General features: G+C 34.6%; 1 protein-coding gene across 1 annotated transcript; it reads right to left on the bottom strand.

Moving 5' to 3' along the window:
* Nucleotides 1–6870: 6870 nt before the first annotated feature.
* Nucleotides 6871–14203, bottom strand: LOC112723064 (cullin-1). Its single transcript, XM_025774297.3, has 20 exons — nt 13838–14203; nt 13543–13720; nt 13292–13391; nt 11656–11841; nt 11435–11482; nt 11157–11360; nt 10990–11067; nt 10280–10369; nt 10100–10180; nt 9921–9983; nt 9518–9553; nt 9351–9437; nt 9123–9272; nt 8972–9027; nt 8755–8875; nt 8515–8676; nt 8253–8396; nt 7894–8112; nt 7613–7780; nt 6871–7527 (listed from the first exon to the last, which is right to left on the bottom strand). The coding sequence occupies exons 2-20, from the start codon at nt 13680–13682 to the stop codon at nt 7426–7428; spliced, it is 2235 nt and encodes a 744-aa protein (XP_025630082.1). The 5' UTR covers nt 13683–13720; nt 13838–14203; the 3' UTR covers nt 6871–7425.
* Nucleotides 14204–15744: the final 1541 nt, after the last annotated feature.

Genomic DNA, 15744 nt, shown 5'->3' on the forward strand with positions numbered 1-15744 from the left:
CCTCCATAGTCCCGTCTACAACTAACTTTCCATTAGCCACTATCTTCGTCATGTCAAGCCGATCAACGTCAAACTCAGGAGCCAGCAAAGAAATTTGGCTCACAGCACGTTCAAAACCATAAGAGAACATCTCCATACCGTTCTCCTCTAACTCATGAATACGAGCTGTGAGACCCCCTTTGGCAACATCATTCTCCATCACCTCAGCCTGCAGTAATCGAATCTGGTCCCTTAATCGAGCTACCTCTTCTTCAGACTCCTTCGCCTTTGCAACAGCACTAACAGCAGCATCATCCTTCTCTTTTACTAATTTCTCTAAATCATCAATCTTCGCCTTATACGATTCCTCCACAGCAGCTATTTTATTCACCGCCTCCTGCTGCTCAGCACCAATAAGCTCGGTGGTATGACCAACGCACATCAAACGAGAACCAAGAATCTGCAAAGACCTCCCCAAAATAAGAACAAGAATATGAAGAAAAGAATAGGAAAAAGAATCCTAAAATACAACCTGAACGAATTTGCCAAGCCCCTCCATACCAATCCGACGGGTCATAAGCATGTCCCCAGGATACTGAGATGCCCTGTCGGAAAGCTCGGCAAAATTGAATTGCTCACTCCAAAGAGAATGAGAGTTTGACCCCGCAATGAAACCGTGAAGTTTCTTCTGCCGATCAAAGACAGGCTCGCCACCACCAATAACCTCTTGATCACCCTCCGAAATAATCTCCAAAGATGGGTCATCGCTCTTTCTCTTGAATGAGGACGTCGGACGACCAACAGAGGAAAAAGCTTGCTCGCCACCATCCTTTTGTTCGACGGAACCACCGATTTTCTCCTTTTTCTTGTTCAAAAAGGACTGTAACTTCAAGGGATCCAAGAGAGGAGCTCGTCCACCTACAAGATGCCATCAATATCAGAAAAATTAAATAAACACTAATACAAATGGCAAGCAAACAAGACATTACCTATATAAGCTTTCAAACCCTCAACATCACCCGAATCATAAAAACGCAGAATGTCGGAAATAGACATACACTCCCCAGCAGCAACACTCTCAACCAAAAAATCCAACACAAACTCCTCCTCTTCACTCCTTTCGGAAGCCTCAAGAATCTGACTCGGCTTAGAGCACCAATAAAGAGGAAATTTCTCACTAAGCTCATCATCCAAATAAAATGGATACTCGGACTCGACTGATCGAACTTTAACAAAAAGAGATTTGAAGTTTTTGAAAGAAGATTTATAAAGGAGAAACAAGGAACGACTAGGGAAGCTGCTAAAGCAAACCCACAAACCTTTCCAAACACCCTTCGCTTGAAAGAGCGAGAAAAACAACGGCAACGAACAAGGAAATGAAAGGTAATCCATTAGACACTGAAAGGCGCGAAGAAACGCCCAGGAGTTAGGGTGTAACTGCGATGGTGCACAGTTCAGTTGGGTAAGGACATCACATTCAAAAGAGGAAAATGGAAATTTCACACTAAGTTCAATCATGCATGGAGTATATATATAGAAATACAGCCAATCTCCCCTTCTCTCATAAACCCTATCATCACGGGAACACGGAAGGAGCTCGACAGTGACACCAGAACCACCTTTCACGAAGTCCAAACCTCTCAACTCAGAAAGGGAATCAACACTAGTGAAAGAAGAGGAACGGGTTCTAACATCCTCATGAACCTAGTGATAAGGATCGTCTTCCCTAACCTCAACAGCTTTCAACTTCTCTTTCAACTTTTCTCCCGCCATGAACGCGTAGAAGCAGTAACAGTAAAAGGTGAGGGAGAAAACACTAACCTTTCGAAGACATAGCAAGATAAAACGGTGAAGAAGACGAAGCAGCAAGGCGTAAGTTCCAAAAGAAGGGATTATTGCGAGCCCACTATTTTAGTGGGCAAAGTAAATTCATACCCACTACAAACGTGGGAAACCGAAACGACAATAACGCACATTAAAGACGACACAGTTCACTAAAAATAAAAAACCAACTACAAAAAACCCCTTCAAACAAAAAGCAGGCCCACCAAACATTTACCGCGCAAAAAGAAAAATCAAAATCCAAACTACCAAAGCTCAGCTACCGTTCCTAACACAACACCAACTAAGCTTGGGGGCTATGACGTGTACCACGCTATACTCGGAAACAAAGCCAAACTCAAAACCGAACTAAAATATCGGCAACGGAGGAAAACTGCAACGGTAACCTCTGACTTAGTCAGCCTTATCTCCCGATCATTATCTATAATAACAGAATCCACTAATCAGAGTAGATCATGACTTCATGTAACCGAAAGATACTGATAACGGCACCGACCATATACATCGGAACTAATTCACACCACTCACCTATAAAGGCTCAAGGAACACAACCCACAAGTCACAGTTTTCACGCTAAGCTATCTCTTTTACTCTCTCTCACAAACTCATTCTTACTTGAGCGTCGGAGTACTTTTTGCAGGTGCTCCCGCCGTCGTGTTTCAGAGATATCCGAGGATTAGTCGTTGCGTCATCACTGGCCGACGTATAAGTCCGCCGAGGACAAGTAACTCCAGGACCATCACACTCCTCGGATCGCTCGGGACGGAACACCTATCTTAAAGACTAAAATCGTACTTAACCCTAATATTTATTTCCTGAAATAAAGAATCTAGCAATCATGTGGATGCTCCACACAAATTTTTTAACAAAAGATTCAAACCAGAAGTGGAAAGAATAATCATTTGCATTGGTTGTCTCATTATTATGATGGAGAGAGGGAGCCACGCATATTGTGATCGTTCTTAGTGATTTAATTAAAGTGCTATAATTGAAAAGTTCAACGAGCTTAAAACCAAATCTGAATTTTAAAATGTTCAAACAAGTTGGGCAAACACACACATTGTGGAAAAATTGACGTATTAATTGGAAGTGATGTGGTTGTTTAACACTGAAAAGTGCTAGATTTTATTAAGGAGATTCAACCAAAATATAGACTATAAATCTTTTAAATTAGGTTACAAACTAAAAGTGTAATGCTTAATAATAGGGTTTAAATAAACTCATAGGCAACATACTTTAGAAGTAAATTCATATTCAAATAACTAAATTCAACTTAGGCTAATTTTAAATTCAATTATTATATCTTCTCTCTTTTCTTTAACTGTTTTATAGTGATAGATTAATGACTATTTATCTAGTAATGCTAAGGAAATAATTTTAAAGTTAATTTATTTAACTTAATATATATAATTTTATGTATTTAATGTTCAAAGTACATATTTATTATATTTAATATTATATATTTATTGTAGTGATAATTAATAAATATAAAATAAAATAATTTTGAGTTGATTTTAACTATTTTTTATTATCTCCTAAATATTTTTTATAAAAATTTCTTGTTGTGTATCACATGGTCTATGGTCACTTGGTCAGCATCCAATGTTGGAGTATCGATCGGCTTGAGTTTGACATGCGTGGAGGCATGCATGATGTAAAATCATCAAGGGCCGTATTATTAACCGTCAAAATTTATTTTATTTAGTATAATAATTAATAAATAAATATTAAATAAGATAAATTTTAACTGTTTTGGTTAATTTTTTGTTATCACAATTTTTTTTATTAATAAGGGGTAATTACAGTAACTAATTTATAGCACTCCGTAATTAATCCTATTGTATTTCAGAACTAATGAGTAATGAATATATAAGGAGAATGTTAGAGGACGACTACTTTTAGTGGTTAAAAAAAATATAGAAAATTAACTAATATTAATTCAAATACAAAGGAAAAAAAAAAAAACCACCGAACATTTTTTTCTATATGATTAACGACCGTTCAATTTCATGTTGATATTTCACTTCAAAATTTGCCGACTTATGTAAAGATATCATTGGTACTTAGTAGTATCATATGTCAAATTTTATAGAAATCTTTGAAGAGATTAGATAGAAGAGTTTTGTCCTAACTCTAAGGAAATACCTACAATCTACTCTTAACACACATAAAGAAAGAGATTATGTTAGGTAACGAATGATTTTTTTGAACAATATGAACAACGGGTTCTAAAGTTGGTCTAATTCAAGTAAAATAAATTACACTCCAAATTACTCACTTAAATCTTAATATTAGAATAACTATCCGCACACCTAGTGAATTAAACATCTAATATATCCATTGTTCATATTATTTAATATTTTCATTGTCTACCTATACTTTTTCGAAAGAAAAACGCCAATTCACGAATCTGAGTGGTTATTATAACTTATGATCTCTTAAATTTCTATGGAGGGAAGCTAAGCCAACAGCAAAGATTCTTTTTTTTTTTGCCTACATTATCCCCCAACCCGACAGGGCAAGGACTATTCTGTCACAGATCGGAGTTCCATTTAATGGTCTGTCGCTGGCCAATGGGTTGCTGCATACACAAAGCTGGATTCAAACCCGCGACACTTGCTTAAGCGGACGAGTAAACTGACGACTCGACCAACCCAAGTTGGTTAGGAAAGATTCTTTTTGGTAGCCCAGTTTGACGTCAAGTTATAATTCAATTTTGACTAGTAGGTCATGTATGAGAATCTTAGCAATGCTTGCGTAAACCTCAAGTTGACACCCCCACTATAAAATATAGACAAGAGAAAATCACAAAAATAAGTGAGTAGTGGGTACTTTAGGCAAGTTTCTTTGGTTTCCTGAATTCGAAAGTGCTACTAACATCATCATGCATGATGATGGATATTTCTATATATTTCCAAACACAAACACCCTTTGGAGAAAGGTTGGAATTGCAATGGAGCTTCAAGCAACTAGGAAAGTGCATGGGTCCCTTTCTCTACTAATGATTGATTCATTGTATAAAAATGAACCAAGACATAGGTCCCTCATGGAATTTCCACCTTCATAGCACACCAAGTTGCTTCATGCTTGTCTTGATGAGGTAGGTTGTAGGTAACAATACAATCGTTATATATTCATCTCTACATTCACCAGTGAGAGTGTAAGATCTTTTCGACATTAATTGAATTGGAACAACCCATGTTTCTTGTCACTAAAATGTGATATGACAAGCGCACTAAAAAGTATCACAACTCACAAGTATTGCTATACGAATACAACCAACATTGTTTGTGTTAATGTTAAAGAGACAAAAAAATCAGCTTAATAAGTCTAAATTTATTTTATTTAATATTTATTTATTATAAAATATATTAAATAAAATTAAAAATAAAAATTTTGACAATTTTTTACTAATATTTTTTTGTTACTAAATATTTTCATTTAACGAAAGGCTTACAGATCCCTTGCTGTGACTGTTACTTTCTTTAACAGCAGTTAAGTGCAAAAATAGTGTGTGTATTGTTTTTCATTTTCAGTAATATTGCAAAAATTTAGCTAATATATATCCTAAGAACACGGCTCATGTTAAATTTACCAATCGAAAATTTTTATAAAAAATATACAAAGTTTAAATTTTAAATTTCGAATGCATAACATTTAGCTAAATCTATGTTGTAATTTCGTAATATTAAACTCTAGAAGAGGGACGATAATTTGACAAGTAAGGTATGTGTCGTGATATATTTGGAGATAAATAAAATGAGTTAATAGTCAAAATCGTTCTTTAAAGATTACCCGATCTCCATTTTAGTCCCTAAAAAATAAAATTAATCAAATTAGTCCCCGAATGATAATTGCGTTGATGAAATTCGTCCTTCCATCAACTGTGACCAACGTTTGCTGACGTTGAACATTAATTGACAGCGTAAAACACTCTAAAACGACGTAATTTTGTTCTTTTTCCCTCCAAGGATTGAAAGGACGCCGTTTGATGTCTAGGATGGGATATTTAACCGCGTTTCTTCCCATCACCACCTCTCATAACCATTCTTCTGTTTCGCTCCAAAAATCTCTTTCTTTTTTCTTTCTTTTTCGGCCTGAAATGCTTGTGTCTGAGGTAGTGTATTGTGGTGGTGCTGCGAGATCTTTGTGATATGGGTACGAGTTAGGTAAACGGAGACGGTGGCGGTGGCGTAGGTTCTAATAATGGTGGCAACGGTGGTTACTGTGACATGAACTACTATAGCCGTATTTTCTCTTTGGATTTCATTTTCTTCTTTGGGTGCTTTGTTTTCTTCGGATCAATTGCGACTCTTTATGGGTGACTCGCTTTCTCACCCGCTGTTCATGCGGGTCTTTCTACCGTGGGTTGTCAAGAGGACAATGAGGGTTCTTAATCAATTGAGATTTTTTATAGTGAATCACCCTTTCCTCTTAATCTTTTTGTTTTTATTTGTGAAATTTATTGTGATTTTTCTCAAATGCAAACCTATGTTAGTTTCTAATTTGAAGTTGGTAGTTTTGCTTTTGTTTTATTGTGATTTTTTGTTTCATTATTTTCATGAGAAAAATTAATTTGAATTTTGAATGGGGAGATTTGTTTTAGTGTGGATTATTTTGTTTCATGGAAGTAGATGGATGATGGTGTTTGAGCACAACAAAAACAGAGAAAAAAGAAGGCGACCGGGTCACGAAACCCAGCTCCTGGCTTAGCCTTCTTCCCCGATGCGTAAGTGAAAAAAGGAGAAGGTGACTGAGAGAGCGATGGAGTAATGAGAATCATGTGCAGGGGTGGCTTCGGAGAAGAATGCAAAACGATGGCTTCGGAGAAAAATGCAAAACGACACCGTTTATTATGCTGTGCTGTCACTTCACGTTCTATGTTAACTGCAGTGTCAAGAAATTAACGGAGGGACGAACGTGATTAAAAAATAATCATTTGGGGATGATTTTGATTAATTTTATTTTTCGGAGACTAAAATGAAGATCGAAATATCTTTCGAAGACGATTTTGACTATTAACTCTAAATAAAATGCATAGCCTCAAAATTACAAAGGCAGACAATCTTAGAACCATTGTGATAACTGATAAAACTACCTTGTCCTCAAACAACACAGAAATATGAAAGGGATGATTATAGACATAAATGTTGAGCACTATGAGCTTTCAATTCAAAGACATGCACCTGATAATTTCTGAGCCGACAACCAAAATACAGTTTCATTGGGACTACTGTCATACAATTCCTTCTTTTTTTTCATAGAGGGGGTGGGGAGAACAAAAATGAACGGACGGGCATTAAATAAGTTATGAGATGGAATTGCAGCATTTGCAAGCAAAAACAGAGAAGGCCAAGGTACCAGCAAGCTAGACCTACTTATGGATTTTGATTACATCGTCCCAACATGAGCACACAGTAGTGATCCATACCTGGCTGGATATGGAGGAAATGTACAAGCACTCACGGCTCCTCCTCCAAGGAAATATTCGGAGGAGCCCCTTTTTTTCCTGGCACAAAAGTTCAACCACGATCCTTGATTTTTTATCGACTACGTGCAGCAACCAAGGTAACTGCTTCGTTTGCAGAATAGTTTAAGATAAAATCAAGCCAAGTACTTGAACATATTTGGATTTTCTTTGTCTCTTTCCAAGTAGTCCCGAGAAATCAAATCTTCAATCCGCTTTTTAATTGCCTTGACGTCAGGCTGCACAATTACATTCAATATCAACAATTCAGGATTTGAAACAGAAATACAGACCCATTTGTTGGGGAAGTGGTGTAGTACGAACCTTAAACATGCGACCTAACTGCTCAACACATTCCATGACTAACTGTTGGTATCCCAAAACTTTGCGACTCTTCATAATACGCACAATTGAGGCATCAATAGCATATCTTCTATCCTTGTCAACATCCTCAATTACCTTTTTCTTCTCGTCCACAGGAGGGAGAGGAATCTGCAGAAATGCATCACGGTTCAACTCAAAACCCAGTAAATTGAATAGAGATTAAGATGGCCAAAGAAATAGAAAAGACTAGACATTGGAAATTTTTTTAAGCAAAATTCTACCTTGATCCTCCTCATTTTGTCGGTAAATTTTGAATTGAATTCAAATTCATCTGTAGAAGATATCATTTTTGTGTTTGGTTCTTTGTTAAGAATCTTGTACTTCGCACATGACATAGAGTGAAGCAGTCTAGAAACATCATCATCCGATAGGTTTAACTGAGTCATGATCTCCGAATAACTGAGTCTATCCGAGGAATTGAAAAGAAGCAATGCTGAAGCCTATTAAAAGAAGAGACGACATTGATCAGGAGAAAGAAATCCAATACTACATTTGTCAAGATCCAAAAAGTGAAACAATGAACACGTGAGGGGAAAATGGTGTTCTTTTACAGATAAGAAGCATGTGATAAGTAATTAACCTGGTAGGTTGTAACAATCAGCTCCACAGTTTTTGGTTCAAATTTCCCACTTATATTACAGGTACCCAAGGAGTAAATCCATGTAAGCTTTCTGTGCTTTGTTTTAGTTTGATAAAATTCCTTGAAAACTTCAACGCACCTGATCTAAAAATATTAAGAGACGGCAGCTGTTACTTGTAGACCAAAATCTACTTAATCCAGGTGTACCAAGTACTTGGCACCATGTTATACAGGATGCTTATATGAAGAATATGCAGATTACCATTTCCGCTGGAAGATTGAGATCAAAAGATTTGTAACTGGGCCAGAAGCCAGTAGTCAGAACTGTAACTGTCAAGTCTATTCCAGGGTCTGCATTAGGATTATTGCTTAAATACTCCTCAAAGCTAGTTTGATTCTCCTTTGCCAGTGTCAAGTCTGTAACCTGGTGGGAGCAAAAAGCAACAAAATTTTTAGTTGACCAGCCAAAAAGAGATGAACATGGTATAGGTAAAGAACCTACCATTCCTTCCATCTTTGATGTAAACTGTCCACCACATTGTTGCTTCAATTTTGTCAAAATACTTCTCTCATGATCATCGTTGGCACTCTTGTCAAAAAGAAGTCTTCGAGCAAGCTTCTTCCTGAAAGAAAGCAATTATAATGAAACAATTGCTGAAGAAGAGCCACATCAGACCTAATAATTAACAACTAACTTTCTTCCTAATTATTTCTTTTACCTATAAAATTCAGCAAACAAATCTTTGTCGCTAATGTAGGCAAGTAGCTTGACCACCTGCAAATCGATTAAAACAGGTCGCAAATACAGATGTCAAAACCAAACACATTTAAGTTAATACAAGTATATGGAACATCAAGAATGACACAAACCTTTTCCAGAGTTTCTTCAATTGCTTCGTCACTCAATTTTTCACTGCCACCTTTCTTAAGAATGTTGTCACAGAATGTGGCAAGCAGTTCAGCGCTCGAGCTCCCAGCAACACCTTTATTGCAAAAGACCTCAAAAGCCTCCTTGAGAGCCTATATTTTAAAACTTTCAGATTTATATGCACATATCAATCCAGCATAACAATTGTAAATTCAATCTGTGATCAGTACCTTGTGGAAAAGAGTATGATTCTGGAAACAGTCATTTACATATGCGAGGTACTTGTCGTGCAGCTCAATCACTTTCCGGACAAAAACCTGAAGAATGAGACCGGGTTCAGTTTCCACAAAAGAAAAAATTGCAATTATATTCATAAATTCAAATTTTTTAGACAAACCTGCTCCTGCAGACCAACGATATCCTTTTTATCTGCCTGTAGAGATTTGCATTTAAATGGATAACAAGTCAGTAATGAATACAAATTGTTCCAAAGTAGCCACAAGGCAGTAATATTCCATGTAAAATGAGGCAATGGATAAATAAAATTTTCAGGAAAGTAACTTTAAAATTGCATCCTACAACCTAATGTAAACCCAATGTTGAAAATAATCAGTTCATCTTTTATTTTTTAACAAGAGTCAACAATTGACAAAAAACTTTGAACAGACACTTCAATAACAAGGTCATGCATCAAAGCTAACCATACTAATGCATAATAGCCTTCAATGGTTAGAGCAATAGACAAAATAAACTCAACCAGTAAAAAGCAAAACCAAAATATAATAAGTTCAGTAACAGACCTTTTTGGTACTAGCTGCATCTTCAGCCTGCTTAACCAATACCATACCCTCAGTGGTAACATGCTGGGAAAGATTAAAAGAAAAAGCATTATAAGCAAGTTAGCAAGAAAAGCCCAATTTTTATTTGACATATGGAGAAAAAGAAGGAATGGCATAGTGATAGGTTCACTACCACCAACCTGCTTAAATATACTGGAAACAGGATCTAAGCCTTTAGGTATTTTAGAAAATAGCCTGAACATCCGTGACAGATCTTCAACCTACACATTTAAAGAAAAATATGAAAACATTATACTCACAGATTAAAGTATTAAAAGAAAAATTGTAACCATAACAAGCAAAAAGAATTTCATGAGTACCTTGTCATCTCTAAGCAAAGCATGACATCCAGAGTGCTCTTTCTCGAGGAGTTGGTTTGCGTACACAGATAACAGCTCATGTTGAACTTTCTAGAAAGATAATCCAAGAAGGAAAAAATAACAAGAGAAATGTTCAGAAACTACAATAAGTAGATTTTTTGTTTTTATTGTTTTTTGTTTTTGGGGAGGGGGGGGGGTGGAGTTAATTGGTTCATCTCCTAAATTATTTTCTGTTTTCACATTCATCTTTGAAATAATGAATGCTCCAACTTTGTACTCCAAATAATAAACATTTCCAATTCACCCTCCCAGCATTCATAAATTGAAAATATTTGTTCTCTTCACGACCTTTTAGCTAATGTTGTTTACTGTATTAAAGAGTAGATTTGAATTACAACATACTACATAAGATATCATTATGTCCTGTATATTATTTTATTATTAAACTAATTCAGATGTTTGACAAGATCCTTTTGTCAGCATAACTAATAATATTTTAAGAAAAGGATAAATATGGTCCACTTCTTAACATGGGAAGCGGATATGAAAGTTTTATAACTTAAAAGGGAAAATGCACAAACACAGAAAGTTTGGGGAGAATAATTATTTTTGTCACCGCCCCACTTTTTTTTTGGTTGCCTGGCAATACTACACTCAACATGGGTGAAGACCACATTGCTGAAATAGCATGAAAAAAGTCGAGAATAAACCTCTAACAACTTTGGCTCGCTACTGGAGTGCAAATAATGAGCAACTCTATCTTTCTCCCGTTTTAAGCACTCCTCAGCCTGTTATAAAAGACATAACATCAAATATAGGTCAGGCAGTAATGTAAATGAGAAACCATGTTACTGCAAGGACAACTGAGAAACCACACCTTGAGCATGTAATCAGGACAAGAATCTTCTAGGATCCAACTAGAAGCCTTTCGAGAGTAATAAGCAGAAGTGTCTTTAAGCATTGCAGTTTCAAAATCATTCTCATAGTGATCCATTTGCCCCATCCCAATTTCAACAAATATATCTAATACATTCTTTAATAAAGCCCGATCAATCTGCTCTCCTTCACGTTCTTGATCAATCTTTAAACAGATAAGGGTTAGTTATCTAAATTTGTAAGCACTGAAAATCTAGCATAACAAGGAAGAAAACCTACAAGAGAAATAACTGCATCTCTAACTTTTCCATTTAGCTCCTTGTAAACCTATAAATAATAAACACAAAATTTATTACTTTAAGTAAAAATGGAATGGCAATAATAGGAAAAATGTCTAATATATAGTAGCACTACAGAACTTGTCTATATTGGTAACATGGAGAAGAGTAGCTAATTGAAAGAATTAACATAACACTATGTAAGGTTCGTCGTAACATTACCAAATCACGGAAGCAAGTTAAGCCAACTTCATTAAGGGGTGGGAGTGACCTCCGGGCAATAAAGTAGCGATCCAAATAATGAAAGAAACGAGAAAGCCACCTAACCATAATTTTATGGTTTGCCCACCTCTTTACAAGTTCTCTCAACATAAATTCATCATGCTTCTCTCTCAAAGAAGGTAATACCTGAACCAACAGGGAAAGAAGTAGCTTATTTGAAGAGAAGCACGGAAAAAAATATTAAAGCAAGATACAACCATCATAAGTATTGAAATCGTGTGGACATATTTACAGTTGAAATGTACAAGATAAGTCAAGTTTTATACCCCAACTATCAAAAGAGGAAACTTAATTACTATAAATTATATCACCTATCTTGAGAAACCCCATCCATCAAAAAAGATTAGTAGGTTATACAACAAAAAAGAAATCCAGCTTTGAGAAACCTGTCAGCAGTATTGGTCATGAGTTGCAAAATAAATTGAAAGAAGGCACTCGTTATTGGCGATAGATAGCTAAAGATGATGCAATCATAGGCCAAATAAGCCACATCTTTCTTTTCTTTTATGGGTTATTTCTTAGAAACCAATACCAACAGGTTCCAATGTGGTCATCACACACCCAAAACCAAAAGCTTGTGGGGTTTGAATTTGATCCATTACCAAGTATCCAAAACTTTACCTTCAAGTGCGAGGTAAAAGGATGTTACCTAAGCCAAAGCCCACGGAAGTTGCAGGCCACGCTTAACCGCTATTCTGAATTGCGTCAATATTAGTGCATTTTGAGCTGGAAGCTCAGGCAAACACACTAATCCAAATTCAAATTCTTACCTCTCATACACCCCCTACCACATATACACACCCATCTTGGTTACGAAAGAATGAACTAATGGTAATTTTGTTTACACCTGCCTCAAGAACAGGTAAACCAATCTCTTGTTCAGTTTATGAAATTTTAAGACCTTAGCATTTACCTTATAATGAGTTACATGGATAAGTTACCCTATTTACCAATTACAGACCTTACGTTCCTCGTTCCTCTCTCATTGATCAAACAAAACAAGTGGTAGGCAAAAATTCTTTTTCCAGTCCATCTCTTTGGTTCCTATCAATCTTTTTAATATTGTGAAATTTAAGCATTAACTTCATTCCATGTATTTCCTTCTTCACAATGCTTTCACTCATCTCTTTAGCCTAGTATATATCATCCTCTGTATTTGCCCACTGCAGCATCACTGCTGCTACCCACCACTTGTTCTTGGGCAAGATACGTGAGCAGATGCCACTCAACGGCATCCTCTCACTCTCAGCTTATTACCCTCCATTATCTGACTATAATATGTGATTTGCATTGTGGATGCTGTGGCCAAAGCAGCGTCACCAACATTTGCTTCCTAGAATCAATAACAATGACCAAACCACTTACTCTTAGAGCTACCATGAGACCTATGTCTACATGATACAAATTCTCCATCAGTCCCTAGAGCTTTAGACAGAGACTAAACCATTCAAATTACGCTTATGCTCGCAGCGAATGCCAATATAGAGCATCTAGTCACCTACCTAACCCTAATAAGCAATCAATGATGACCAACCGGAAACAATCTCAAATGACAATGTTATACAGTTATACTCACCGTTGATTGGATGTACTCTTCAAATGCCTCCTTGTACTTGTCATAGAGTTGTTGGGAATAGTCATGAGGAGGCTTTTGGGTGCACATGTTATAGATGGTTCTGCATATCATTATACAAGAATGGGAAAAAAATAAGTGCCCAAAAGGAAATAAATACACAGAGCCAAATCAACCATGGATGAAATTGAAAGAAATAAAAAAATAAAAAAAAGTGAAAGATATGCATAAAGAAGAGGGAATGGATGGTTTACGTGTAAAGCATCATGTAGTCCTCGGAGCTGAACTGAGGTTCAGGCAAGCCTTCTAGAATGTTCTTGAGCTTGGTGATGCCCTTCTGCATGAAATCCCATCCCTGCTCCAGGTCGATGGTCTTCCGCTCACTCATCGACATGATGATGAAGATGGCAAGCTGCGAATTTGAAACAAAACCTGAAAACAACAAATGGCGAGGGCAATTGTGCAATGAAATTCCATTCGGTAGAAAATTAGAAATCGGGGAAAGGTTGATGCAATCGTGGTATCGGGAGCATGAGAGAAAGAGCAAACCTTGATATGAATCGAAGGGAAACCCTAGGAATCGATGAGAAGGGGGAAAAGGGAGATGATGATGGTGATGACGATGAAGATGAAGGTGAAGATGACGGAAGAAGATGAAGGAAGAGGAGATTAACTCCGACAGGGCATTGATGAGAAAAATTAACGGAACGGAGCACACTCTCTCGCCCACAATTAACTTATTCTAATTTCTGCTATATTTATACAACTTATAAATATAAATAATAGATAATAAATAATCGTAATCTATTTAAACCTCGATATAAATAAGATTTGATATCAATTAAGATTGGATATATAGAAATCATAGAATCCGTTTTATACCTGCTATTTAATTTTATTCAAATTTATCCTTTTGACTATAAATAAGTCAGGTGTTTACTAATAGGTTACGAAGTAGAACATTTTGTTAAATTATTTAAGTGTTAAATACATTTTGGATATAATACTCCTTGATATTAGATCGACTTTCGCATCTAAATATTATTATGTATCAGTATGTTCAATCTTATCTTTAATATATATTTTTAAATTAAATTTAGAAATAGTATATATTATTATTTATTAAAATAAAAAATATTTTAAAAATTTTATATAATTAAAATAAGATATTAAAAAATTAATTTATATTTTATGTATATGCGTGTTCCAATTTTCGTGTCGTGTAGTGTCCCATGTCAGTGTCAATGTACATCTATCATAGTTAATAGGGATATTTAAATCCAAACCGCTTAAATTAAATCGCTAATCCAATTCAATTCAAATCGAAAACGAATTAAAACTTTTCTAATTTGAATTTAATTAGATTCTACTTTTTGCAAACTGCATGAATCAGATAGGATTTCGAATCTATTTTTGAAAACCGATCTAATCCAATCCAAACTGCACAATCTATTATAATATTATTATTTTATTATTATATTTACAATTTTACTTATAATATGTTTAATTTGTTACACATTTTTATATTATTCATGTATTATTATTATTTAATAAATATTTTATGTTCAAAATGAGATTTATTTATTTTAACTAACCTATCGTTTTATTTCTGTTTTTATGTTATTGTTGATTTTTCAAAATATTGTTAAGACTTGTTATGTCATGGTCAGTTATTTAAAATTTGATATTTAAACTTATTATATATATTTAACTTTTGTAATTTACAAAATCACAAATTTAATCTAATTCAACTGCTTGAAATTTGATCGGATTCTTTTTTAAAAAAATCATCCAATCCAAACTGATCGCAAGTAAAATTAGTGTTCAGATAAGATGATATTTTGACTCAAAATCAATTCAAATTGTACCGCAAACATTCCTAGATACTAATGAGATTCAAGCAAATATCACGTATGTATATTAAAATTAGCTATCAAATTTAATTATTAGTATAAAATATATTTTAAAATATCAAAATATATATTAAAAATATATTAAATTATAGATATATTTATACATAAATACATATGTATTTATACATAAATACATTGATAGTTGATATATTTTTAAATGATATTTTAATAGTAAGTTTTTTTTGTATATTTTATTTTTTTTATCTATTTTATTATGTTCATTCATAGTAGTTGTACACTAAAAATTAGTCATTAAATTAGTAATTATATAGAATATATATTAAAAATAAATTAAATAATATATATTAATATATAAATATATAATGAGTGATTTAGTATTTGGTTTTTTTGTGTGAGATAGTATTTATATACTCTATTAATATTGGTTATAGTATTTTACATAATTATTGAATGACAATTTTATACAAGTTAATATATTTTTAAATATTGATTTAAAGATTAACCTAATAATAATTTTTTACTGCATTATTGTCTCAAAAATAAAAAAATATTTTGTTTTCAATTAATTACAATTAATTGCAT

The sequence above is a fragment of the Arachis hypogaea genome, chromosome 11, assembly GCF_003086295.3.
Source record: "Arachis hypogaea cultivar Tifrunner chromosome 11, arahy.Tifrunner.gnm2.J5K5, whole genome shotgun sequence".
Lineage (NCBI taxonomy): Eukaryota > Viridiplantae > Streptophyta > Magnoliopsida > Fabales > Fabaceae > Arachis > Arachis hypogaea.